The sequence below is a fragment of the Zootoca vivipara genome, chromosome 3 (genome assembly GCF_963506605.1).
Source record: "Zootoca vivipara chromosome 3, rZooViv1.1, whole genome shotgun sequence".
Taxonomy (NCBI): Eukaryota; Metazoa; Chordata; class Lepidosauria; order Squamata; family Lacertidae; genus Zootoca; species Zootoca vivipara.
This window is the reverse complement of record NC_083278.1, coordinates 47,009,457-47,022,283: the sequence shown is the minus strand read 5'-3', so window position 1 is coordinate 47,022,283 and position 12,827 is coordinate 47,009,457. Positions and strand designations below refer to the sequence as shown.

The 12,827-nt window shown below is 41.8% G+C and overlaps 1 protein-coding gene across 2 annotated transcripts in view; it reads left to right on the top strand.

Annotated features, from left to right (window-relative positions):
* Window positions 1–12,074: 12,074 nt before the first annotated feature.
* The window catches only part of HACE1 (HECT domain and ankyrin repeat containing E3 ubiquitin protein ligase 1), a 36,892-nt gene continuing 36,139 nt past the window's right edge, over window positions 12,075–12,827 (top strand). For both annotated transcript variants that reach the window (XM_035109321.2, XM_035109319.2), the window contains exon 1: window positions 12,075–12,341. In XM_035109321.2, the coding sequence (XP_034965212.1) occupies window positions 12,266–12,341 (76 nt within the window). In that variant the 5' untranslated portion in view covers window positions 12,075–12,265. The remainder of the gene's footprint in view (window positions 12,342–12,827) is intronic.

Below are 12,827 nucleotides of genomic sequence, written 5' to 3'. Positions count from 1 at the left end.
TCGCTTCACTTTATGAACGCTTTAGTTCATAAAGCGCCTGCCCTGTGGAACGCCCTCCCAACAGATGTCAAAGAGGAAAACAACTACCAGACTTTTAGAAGACATCTGAAGGCAGCCCTGTTCAGGGAGGCTTTTAATGTTTAATAGATTATTGTGTTTTAATTTTCTGTTGGAAGCCGCCCAGAGTGGGCGGGGTATAAATAATAAATTATTATTATTATTATATTAGTTTAAGTACTCGTGGAACAGATTAATTCACTTTCCATTACTTTCAATGGGAAAGTTCGCCTCAGTTTATGAACGCTTCACTTTATGAACAGACTTCCGGAACCAATTGTGTTCATAAACCGAGGTACCACTGTAGACAATTATCAGCATTATCTTTCTGTCTTCTGCACCAACAGTTAAATATTGAGGATGGAATGTATGTAGTTAAGGGTCACAACAGTGCAATGTCACAAACTATTCTACTAATCTGGTGTTGCAAATAGATAAACCAATGTAAATGTTGCAGCACAAGTGAGTGAATTCAATAAAGCATCATACAATTTGTCAAGATGCTTGATTATATTGCTTTAATTTGTAAGTTGGCTTGGTTTCACATCAGAGAACATCCACCCAGCTGATAATGAGGATCCAGCTACATTAATCTGGAACATTAGGAAGCTGCCTTCTAGTTAGGCAGACCATCTCAGTACTGTCTAAACTGCAAAGGTTCTCTATGAATTCAGCCCAGAGTCTTTCCCAGCCCTACAGGGAGATGCCTAGGACTGAATCTGAGAATATTTGCTTTCAAAGCACATGCTGACCTACAGTCCTTCTCCTAAGCCTAATGCTACAAGGAAATACTTCATCTTGATGTTAATGTTTTGCTAATAAAATTTGACAGCCCTTGAAAAATTGAGTTTTATGAAGCTACTGAAACTCTTGTCAGCACTTGCTGGTAAATATTTTCCAGATTTGACTTATATTTTCCAGATTTGAAGTAACTATAGAAGTGACAGAATATTATTATTATTATTATTATTATTATTATTATTATTATTATTACCAGTGCTATTTTTCTAGAAAAAGAGGTGTTGGAACTTAAAATGAATGCCTCCTTTGTGCTTTTATAATGGCAATGGTGCCCATCGGAGAGGCGATGAAACTGAGTTCCGGTGAGTTTTGTCTGAAAAAAAGCCCTGATTACAATTATTTCTTAAATTAGGTATACCAATATATTTTGCATCAGACAGAATGTTTTCCCCACTTTATAATCCTAGTCATAGTTACCTGATGTGGGAGATTGCAGTCAAATACAACATAGGGCTAGTTAATGCATGAGGGGGTAAAGGACTACAGTGTTGTATTCCTAGATAGACTCAGTAAGGTCATGCCCCCTCTTCCTCCGGAGAGAGTGGAATAGAAAATTCCTCTCCCTTCAGAGAGGGAGGAACTTCCTCTCTCTCTCTCTGCATCATGTAAACAGATGTGTGTGAACTTGCATAGTACAGGTTTGGAATTATATTCTGTACTTCCTACCTAAGAGTATTCATGCCTGTGTTTCTCCTTGCAGCTGCATGGAACAACACATGTATCAGATGTATGAATCTGTAAGTAAAGCATTTAAAACTTACTTAGCAGTGCGTGAGCTGGTCCTTGCTAAGCAGGTAGGAAGAAGGGAACATTGTAAATGGGATAAGAAAGGTCTAACAACCTATATTCCTAACATTATTGCTCATCTTTTATGAGTTTAATACTCTGGGGCTGAAGCTCTCTGTGTGTAAGCCCTGCATTTTTAATCCAGCCAATTATTTAGCTGTTCACCCACACACGTGGGTCCACAGGGATTCATATATTAAATTCCTCCGACACCACTGAAAACAGGCTTACTTCAGAAAAAAAACATGCATAGGATTTCACCGCTGTTACATTTATCTTGCGTATGCAAAATATGGCTCCATGATAGTGGCAGGGGGTTTAGGATTGCCTTAATATTGATTGCTTGGAGGTTTATTAAATGCCTTTTAAATCCAGCATAAACAAGAAGGACTGATCTGCATCAATCTGACAGGATGTGATACAAGCAATACACAACATCTCAGAGCAATGAAATGGGGGACAGACACTTCTTTACTCCCCCACCCCAGTCTTGAATAAATAGCAATACCCTCCTGAAAATCTTTCAGCGCTTTGCATTTCTGACGCCATTTATTCATACATACAATTCATATCATGCTTAGCTTTTTTAAAAATAAATAAATCTCCAAGTGGTTTGCAAGGGAAAAAAATACAAGCGTAAGAATACAAAGCTAAATTCTGAGAGATATGTAAAAATGCTGAATCAGAACACTGAGTGCACCCTGAAAAACTTTTTATTTTGAATCCCTCTTGTTATTCAACCATGAACTGAAGCCTAAATAAGGACAGGCTTCTCAAATAATGATGATGCTCTCATCCCATTGCTGTAATAAGCAATACTAAAGGACATCCCATGTGGCAGTTATACAGACGCAGCTGTCAGTCTATAGAGAAGAGGCCCCTCTCCCCCCCCCATTGTGTAAGTAGTCATTAAAGCTTGAGATAGGAAATGGTGAACATAAGCAGATAAAGGATTAACTATCACTTTAATTATCTGTGGGATCAAAAGGAATCTTTTCTGAAGAGATGTGAATCCCATTTGAGGCTTGATTGTAAAAGGGCTGCAGTGATGTGCCTTTCAAGTAAATATGCTCCTAGCCTAGTCTTGCTTATCTAGAAGGCTAGGATTAAAATAATGAGAATTGTTGATTAGGCATCTATTTCCCTTCTTCAGTAAAACTCTTGTAGAATCCTCTTACAGGGAAAAGACTCCTACAGAGAGGCTAACGCATGACCTCCCTGAACATATTATTAAGGGGAATGGGTTAATATGTATAAATACAAAAAGAGTGGCAGCTTGGCTCTCAGTGGCATGCAGTGATAGTGGGTTTTTTTTGCAGGGGAACAGATAGGGCCAGATGTGCCAGCTTGTGAAGGCAATATGGGGGCAACGCTGCACGTGTGATGTTGTGGCGTCCTGACATTGTGCGCTTGAACATTGTGCCTCACTCCCTAAGCTGGGCAGAAGCTTCCTGGGCTTTGGGAAGGAGGTGCCAGGGTACCATTTAGGAGACTAGCCTAGTCTCCTAGCTGGCTCCTAGCATAGGTGTAAACAAACCTTCCCCTTGATCTGCCCAGCATTACTATTTTTTTCCATCAGTGTCCAGAACTGGGCCATTAACTGTAGCATGACCTGCAGTAACTAACATGTCAAAACATTTCTCTCCACACTGCTAAAAGCTTCACCAGCTTATTCCTGCATATCAGATTGATGAAAAATATTCCCTAGGTCGAGGTTTGGCTTAGTGTGAAGTGTGAAGCAGTTAACTGAGTTCACCCCCCCACAAAATAAGCTAAATTCTTCTTAATCCCTTGTCTTATTGCCCTCAGTTGCTACCGGTAGCAGCACTATTCTGCCAGCTCAGTTCTGAGATGAGCTGGTATGGACAGAAAAATGCTTGAAGCAAAAGTAGCATGGGTTTAGCCAAGACTGTGGGAGCTTCACCCCTAAATTAAGCAAATTACCGGTAATAAAAATGTTATACTAACTGAGATGCTGCTCCCCCAACATGAAACCTGCCCCCCTAACATAAATCCTGGCTCTGCCCATGGTATGCAGAAAGATTACAAGATGAGTGATAAGAAAAAGATTAGCTCCCCTTTAAACATTTGCAGTAACCACACTGTTTCATATACCAGTATATACCGTAACAACCACCACCCTGTGTTTCATATATATAACAGTTGCCTGAATAGCTCTAGATCAGATGACCTCTTTATTCAAATATGCCTGTTTTCATTTACAGATGGTTCTTTTTAAAGGGGAAAAGACACTAATAGGCAAAACGCACACACCACCAGCAAAAGCTTATCCCGTAATAGCGCTCTCTCTCTCTCTCTCTCTCTCTCTCTCTCTCTCTCTCTCTCTCTCTCTCTCTCTCTCTATATATATATATATATATATATATATATATATATATATATATAAACTGGCACATAATCGTGTAAAATATTGTATCCTTTAAAGTTATCCATTGCCTACACATTGGATACACCTATAATAAATGAACTAGCCTGTGATAACTATTATTGCTTCACATAAAAGGTACAAAGACCTGGTTGTTATTTATTTCACTTCTGTTGTAAACATAATCCCATTTCTCCAAGGCAAAACTCTAACCTTAAACAGCTGCACAAGCTATTATTGGATATTCAGTGCTAATCCAGCCCTCAGCTACTGTAGCGCTTTTATAGCTCCTTAGTAATGAGCACCGAAGCTGTTCACAGAGGCTTCTGCATTGGAGTATGAGCTAGTTATCTATATTGTAGCTGTGTAAACCACAAACAAGGAGCAGAACAGTAAGACATGATTCACACATACCTGTAAGTAGAAAGTAACTTGCAACAGCATGCTATAAGCAGTCACAAAGACCTAGTTTTTATTGAGGTGATAAACCTGTTCCTAGGCTGTGCAATTTCAGAATTAATGTGGCAGTTCATATGTTTATTTCTTCATGCAAAAAATGTACTCCAGGTAGAAAACTTGGTTATAAATTGTTTTTGTGTTGCCTACATGCCTCAGTGGGGTTATTTATCTAAGAGAAGCATTTAGTCATGCAAGTCCTTTCACAGAATCAGAATTGTTAAGCTGGGAGGGACCACGAGGGTCATCTAGTTCAACCCCCTGCAATGCCAGAATCTTTTTGCCCAATGTGGGGCTCGAACCCAAGACCCTGAGATTAAGAATCTCATGCTCTACCAACTGAGCTACTGTACTTTCTTGCAGTTTGAAGTGATGCAGAAGCTCAGACTCAGGTTTACTGCTCATGTGACAACTAGGCTAGAGTTTTATAAACATAAGAGGTCCATAGTTTTCCTGTTTTCGAATATATGATTTCAGATGTTTCATAAGACAGAACATAATGTACAATATCCTATGTCCGGTTTTCTGAGTTCAATGAGGCACATAAGAATCCAATCCATGGCTCCAGCCGCTGTTGCCTCTGGCCCATCAATGGACATATGGCCTCTGGAATGTCACCTATGAATTAATGTGGCCCTCAGGCAAAAAACATTCCTCACCCCTAGATGATCCTAGCAAGACGTTATCATTCCTTTGTTCAAAAGGGGAAAACACACTCTGTATTATGTGTTGGTATTGCTGTTGTTAGTAAAATTGCCGTAGGAACAAAACCCATATTAATAAGGTCATGCATTCTGAGAAATCCCATTGAGCATGAGGAGAAGCAGAATGGTCAGCAATGGGTGGCATATGTTCACATTGCACAAACAATCTATGGCATAATGTGATGCTTCAGAAAACTATGCAGAAATGTGAGGCGTAGCTCATTCTGAACGCATAGCCCCTGACTTTGAAGCTGACTTTGAAGGTGGTCTTCTCACCAAGTATCTGTAGAATATAATATTTAGCAATATATATATATATGTATATGTATGTATATATATCTTTTTTCCTCTGTGTGTGTTTGAATCAATAATTTGCAGCCCAGTACTGTACAGTGCTTCATTAACACTGACATCTAGTGGCAGATTTCTGAATAAAGCTTCCATAATTATTCCTCTTTTCCTTATGAATCAAAGACCGAACTTAATTTCTGGCATAAGTAAGAAACGTTTACTTTAGTAATGAGATATTTGGGGAAATATTTGTGTTAGTGGACTTTAGATTATTTGTTTTATTAGTATTTAAAGACAAAAATTCACATGGGTGCACTGTACAAAAACCATTAATGTATATGTCAGGCTAAATGATGTTCTAGGCAATCAGTTTATGACAGGCAGCTTATGTCCATGTAACAGTGCTGTCAACTTTCCATATTTTGTTTTGCAGGAAATTCCCTTATTCAGCGCCCTTACTTTCATATCCTGGAGCTGACAGCCCCATAGGATTCCTTATCTTCAAATCTGGGGGTTGACAGCTATGACATGTAATCTCCACGTAGCTTTGTTTTGCTCAGTGGAAAAAGTGAGAGGAAAAGGAAAGCATTGACCAACAAAGAGCATCGCAACACTGACAGCCACTCCCCTTGTGACCATGGCAACAGTGCTGAAAAGCATCAGTCATGGAGAAGTGTGCCAAACTCTTGTCAGCAGCCAGCAGGCACGCCTGGATGCACCATGGTGATCAGGATACAAACCATGAGATTATCCTTCCCAATCAAACACACATGGCTAAATCTCACAGCCAGACTATGGACACTGTGGCACCAGGGGGGCATAGCAGCCTCTGTGGTTACTGACAATTAGAGGGCACAAAAACTTGCTCTTGTGGCTTGGAATTGCATGCCACACTGCAGAGCAGTTTCAATTTACTTACAGTTACTTACATAATCTGCACGAGAGCAAGGAGGGGGTGCCCATCTGTAGCACAAACTGAGTAACAAGCCTCAAATGTTAAGAGTCTGAACATGTAGATCTTACAATGTTTCCAAAAGTTGTTCGAACCTGGACTTTAGCGAATCTACAGTGGGAAGGTCTCCTGTAATTTAAGGGAGTGGTCACCAAGAGCTCTTCAAGTCTCTACTGACTGTACCACATACAGAGTTCTGAAGAGAAAATCCTCAGTAGATCTTGGATATTTGAATGGAAGATCACAAGAGAGAAGCTTGATCTCTAAGGTATGTTGAGTACATATACAGTGTATTCTGTAAATAAAATAAAATAACTGCCACCTTGGCTAGTAGTTTAATATGACAGCTGACACTGTGGAAAGAACATGGCACAGAACTGTAATTCTAAAGGCCTGAGTTGGACTACTCAAGCCAGAGACTTTGAGAACAGCCCCCATGGCTTAAGGGTGGCTTTTCACGAATTTAAGGTTCGATGACTGAGGCCTTGCAATGCATCAGATCAAATTGCAATTAGCAGTATCCATTGACACAAATATAGTCCATATGAATTGTTAATTGTGTAGAAAGGTCCCATTGACATCAGAGTGAAATTGCATTGATTGTATTTCAGGCCAATCGATTTCTTGGTAGGCTAAACAAAAAGAAAAAAGAGCTGAACTTTCATTTTTCAGATTGTCAATACCATTGACAGCAAGATTAAAGGCAGATTTCGAAGGAAACCCATCTGGAAGAACAAAGAATTGCATAACAATTCAGTTTATCTAGTTTATATAAAAAGACCACTAACTTATATATGTCTATGAAGAAGCTTAGCTTTAGAAGATAGCAACAGAAGTACCTAAACATAGTATACTGATAGAATTCTTGCTAATATCAAGATTTTACATGCCCCTCCCTTTGAAAAGGTTTTTCATAAAATGCTGGACCACACACACACACACACAGGCTGATAGATAATCCATGAATTTAAGGGGTGGAATATTCTTCCAAAACATTGCTTATGGAAGAATATCTCGCCATAAAATCAGTTTACAGATACTTAGCAAGATATCCTCTCAGTAACTTGGAAAATTATATATATATTTTAAAGCTTCCACTGTCTTATTATTTTCCAGTGCTTAATTTTGAGTCACTGATATGAATCTGTAATTTGAGAGACTGTAGACTTTTCAGTCTGACAAGATTGTGTGGGTTGTGTAGATTGGTGATGCCCACAGTCAGAAAACAAAATTCAGGATATATAGAGCCTTTCTAACTCCAACCCAGTCCTATTGCCTGGGCCAGACACGATCTTCTCTCTGAAGAATACAGTAGCAATTCTAGGGGTATTAAAGGGGTAGCTCTGTAGCCTGGAGTTCTGCTCCTTGTTATTAGAATGGCAGTTCCTCATGGGGTTCAGGCAGTATTCAGTGTGGACTGTGTTTCCGCTAATGGGACCTGGTGTGGTCTCAACCAAGGGGCTATTCTATATTGGGATCATATGGACAAGAGAGTGCTGCCGGATCAGATAAAAGGCCCAGCTAGTTCAGGATCTTGTTTCCCACACTGGTCAACCAGATGCCTATGGCAAACACACAACTGCACATAAGCTCAATGGCTCTCCCCTGTAGTTTTTCTCCAGCAACTATTATTCAGAGGCATAGAAAGGTAGTATAGAGCCATCATGACTCATAGCCATTGATAACTTTATTCTTAGTGAATGTGTGTAAAATAAGTCATGATCATCTAAGTTTGTGGCCATTGTTGCACTGACACATTGTTGTGTCAATAAATTCCATGGTTTAATCAGCCATTGAAAGAATTTGGGGGAGGAAACTCATTCATTTAAAAGAACCAATTACCATAATTCCTGGATTTCATTGTTCCTTTTCTACTGGAAAGTCAAACTAAAAGAAAATGAAATATGTCTGCTTCAACTTGCTTAATATAGGATTTTTTTTTTTTTAACGGAAACAGTGACTTTTTATAGATGTGAAGTCATCATGGGAAAAATGTGTGTTTCTGCTGTAAGTTTGCAGAAACAGAGTCACTTTGTCTTGGCTCACCCATCCCATGACAACAACAACAATAATGAATAATTCATCTTTATGATGGCATAAAGGGTTTTTTTTTATATTTTAAACATATTAGCAGATGGCAAGCACCTTCAAAATCTTAATAATTAGATTTTGGATCAGGATGTGACTGTGAATTTACATTAGAATGACAATGTGTTATTCAAAGAGTTTTAGGTCCATTAGCAGAACTGAATTATGAAACTTATCTGCAAGGCAAGATAGAGGATTATGTATTGACATTACATTGTTCATTCTTTTTCAGCAGACTGTACAGGTTAGGATTTGTTATTTAATTCTCAACAGTACTGGATGCTTTATTGAAAGGTTACTGAAATATTTGCGTGAGCATGCAGTGCAATCTTTTATATATTTCAAAATTCAATAAACAAATGTGGGTGAAGGCAAGTAGATTACAGTGTATAAGCATGGTGATGTTTGAAATAATCAAAATATTCCTAAAAAGGAAACCTCAATCCAAATGTTAAATGTCATGTGGGTCGGATAATAGAAATAGCAGCATGAAATGGTGTGGGAAATCTACCACAGCATCATCTCTATGTTTGATTATCCTATGTGCAAGCAGGGAACTACATTGTTCTTTTGTGACCAGTGTAGTTACTTTGGGATGAAGAAGCTATAATATAAAAAGGATGGTCACAGTGTGATCCCTCAGTGATACGGTTGACCCTGGTTTTCTCCTGGTTTTGCAAGTGAAATAGCAGACATGCATACCAACAAAGGGACGCGGGTGGCCCTGTGGGTTAAACCATAGAGCCTAGGGCTTGCCGATAAATAGGTACTGCTACAGCAGGAAGGTAAACAGCGTTTCTGTGCGCTGCTCTGGTTTTGCCAGAAGCGGCTTTGTCATGCTGGCCACATGACCTGGAAGCTGTACGCCGGCTCCCTTGGCCAATAACGCGAGATAAATGTCGCAACCCCAGAGTCGGTCACGACTGGACCTAATGGTCAGGGGTCCCTTTACCTTATACCAACAAACTGGAAATTGGCAACCAATCATGCTTTTCCTCAATGGCTTTCGTAGTTTTAAAATAACCGCATGACTGCTTGTATGGTTGTCATTGTCGACTAATTCATAAAGAAAAGGAAAAGTTTTTTAAATGAACAACACTGTTCCAAGAATAAGGAGTAGGGACAGGTTTTCTGGGTGTTCTAGGAGGACCAAGCCTATCTGTACCATGTACAGCTGCTTTCTGCTTGAAACTAGAATAGCCCTTTCTACTCCCTCCCACCCAATCCCTCTAGTGAAGAGAATTGAATGTTTGGGTAGAAAACACCAAATATGTTTCCAGAGTGGCCCCACTGCTTTAGAAACATTATTATAGATGTGCACACCACCACCACCATCATCTTTATTGCACTAGCCAAAGGCCATGGCATCATTCACAAAGGGAACAAAAAGGAAAGCAACAATAACCATAAAAACCATAAAACATCAGGCACTGCAGATACAATAAACCATGATCATGTCTCCTAAAAATTATTTGTTGCATACGATAGACTAGCAAGGGGTTCTCGGGTAGAATGTGCCAGCTTAAATGTCCCCATCACCTTTGCAATTGACCGCTATTTTATCTAGTTCTTTTCTCCTGATCTTCTTAGCTCACAGGGTGTACCAGGTGAGCCCAGGTACACCCTGATGTTGTATGGAGTGGCAACCCAGCTCCCTCAGCTGCCACAACCCTATGTAGAAGGTAGGAGGATGGAAGCAGACAGGAGAGAAACACAGGCAGAATGGAAGAAATAGATCTGCAGTCTCTGCCTACATCTGTCTATGGTGGTGAATGGGGCATGGGCGACAAGCTGGAATAATAAGAGTGGAGGAATGTGGCTGTATTTTTTAATTTTGTATTTTTTTATGTAAAGTTGTTAATTAAACAAATTAGGCTTAGCCAAGTTTTAGTTTGTTTGATGAATAAGAACAATGCATTCAACAAATGTTACTTTAAAAGAAAAAAAATCCCTGAGTGCACACCCAGGCTAATGCAGAGGTTGTCAACCTGGTCCCTACTGCCCACTAGTGGGTGTTTCAGGATTCTAGGTGGGCGGTAGTGGGTTCTACGGCACAAGCTGAATCCTCCTTCCATCGAGCACTGGTGGGCGGCAAGGAAATTTTACCATCAAGGAAGATGTATTAGTGGGCGGTAGGTATAAAAAGGTTGACTGCCCCGTCCCCTGCCCTAATGAATACCAATTAAATGATAAAGATGGTATATATTTTAAAAATGTGTGTGCAAATAGAAATAACTGTTGAAATACAAAGAATGTGAAACAGAAGGGTGGAAGAGGAGTGAAGTGATCTAGGGGAAGGACAATATCTATCTACAGTGGTACCTTTACTTACGAATTTAATGCGTTCCGAACACACATTTGTAAGTCAAAAAAATTTGTAAGTCGAATCCCATAGGAATGCTTCTATCATCTATCTATCTATCTATCTATCTATCTATCTATCTATCTATCTATCTCTATCTTGTAAAGTCCCGACCGCTGTTGTGAATGGCAAAACAGTGGAATAACAAGACTGAAACAACAACCCCCCAATGTATGGAAGCATTGGGCGTAGCCAATGGGGAGCTGCGCCCCCCCCAATCAAGTAAACAATAGAAATACTCAACTAACTGACCATTCACGTCGGTTCAACCCCCCATCAACAAAAGTCCTGGGTACGGCCATGTATGTAAGTTAATATTCCAATCGCCTGCGCACACACATTCGGACCTGTTTGCAATATAAAGCGTCTTGCTCTCTGACTGAGTAGAGTAGACGTGCAATAAGATTGTGCTGTTTAAATACTTTTCAACCCCAAAATAGTTTTCTGTTGCATTGCCTTGTTCTTTAAGGATACTGCAGAGTTTGGACATTTTGCAAAGTGCTCCATGTTGTTGTTGTTTAGTCGTTTAGTCGTGTCCGACTCTTCGTGACCCCATGGACCATAGCACGACAGGCACTCCTGTATTCCACTGCCTCCCGCAGTTTGGTCAAACTCATTTCGTAGCTTCGAGAACACTGTCCAACCATCTCGTCCTCTGTCGTCCCCTTCTCCTAGTACCCTCAATCTTTCCCAACATCAGGGTCTTTTCCAAGGATTCTTCTCTTCTCATGAGGTGGCCAAAGTATTGGAGCCTCAGCTTCAGGATCTGTCCTTCCAGTGAGCACTCAGGGCTGATTTCCTTCAGAATGGATAGGTTTGACCTTCGTGCAGTCCATGGGACTCTCAAGAGTCTCCTCCAGCACCATAATTCAAAAGCATCAATTCTTCGGCGATCAGCCTTCTTTATGGTCCAGCCTTCATATGTGCTCCATATACACCTGAAAACCGGTATATAGGTTAAAATAAAGAAGAGGTGCTTTCAGTATAGCGCAATTGCGGGGCTGGGCAGCGGTGGTGAGCGGGAGTGTCCAGGCAGTCAATACGACAGCGCAATAAAAACCAAACTCGGAAAGTATTGGCATGCGAAGGGCAGAAGCTTCCGCCGAGCGTCGTCTCCCGTCTGAGCCTGCGCGCTTGCCGCGGCGCTTCCTGTCCGTTTCCCCCTTGGCTCTGTGGCCTGCTTCGAGAGATTGGCGCATGCGTGCTGAAGAGGAAGCGATTCACCCCCACGGTTCCAGGAGCGGGACCCGGACCGGGTGCGGCTCCGCCGCTGGGGCGATGGGCTGAGCCTGAACTGGGGAGGTCCGCAGTTGCCGGCTGGCAGCGGGCGGCCAGGAAGCGGCGTCGGCGGCTCCTCCTCCTCTTCGTCCTCCTGTCCGAGGATGGAGAGAGCCATGGAGCAGCTCAACCGCCTCACCAGGTCCCTGCGCCGCGCCCGCACCGTCGAGCTGCCCGAAGGTGAGCGGAGGGTGGCGGCGGCCGTGGAGTAGGGCTTGGCGGAGGCCGTGGAGTGGGGAGCAAGCCGAGGGCGGGCGTCGGGTGGGAGGCGGCGAGCGGTGACCTCGATGAGGGCTGGCAGCTTGGATAGGAGGAAGCATCCCCTGGGGAGAAGAGAGAGGCGGGCGGCGGCGCTGCCCGACTCCTTAAACACGAGGGGACACTTCATTGATCCAGGAGCCGGGGCAAAAGTTGAGCCCTTTCCTCCTAATCCCGGATGTGTAGGGAGCCTACTCCCGCCGGCGTTGCTTCTTTAGGAGGGGGATGCACTCTGTGCGTGCTCAGAGGCGCTCTGGCGATTGTTCCTGGGTTCTAGCTGGAAGCATGTGTGTGTGTGTGCGCGCGAGATGGATCTGTTTCCAGAGGGTTTCTCTTCCAGCGTGGCCGGAGTGCCGCTCCAAGAATCGGTTTCAACAGGGGATGTGTTTCTGGTGCCAGGTTTCAGCG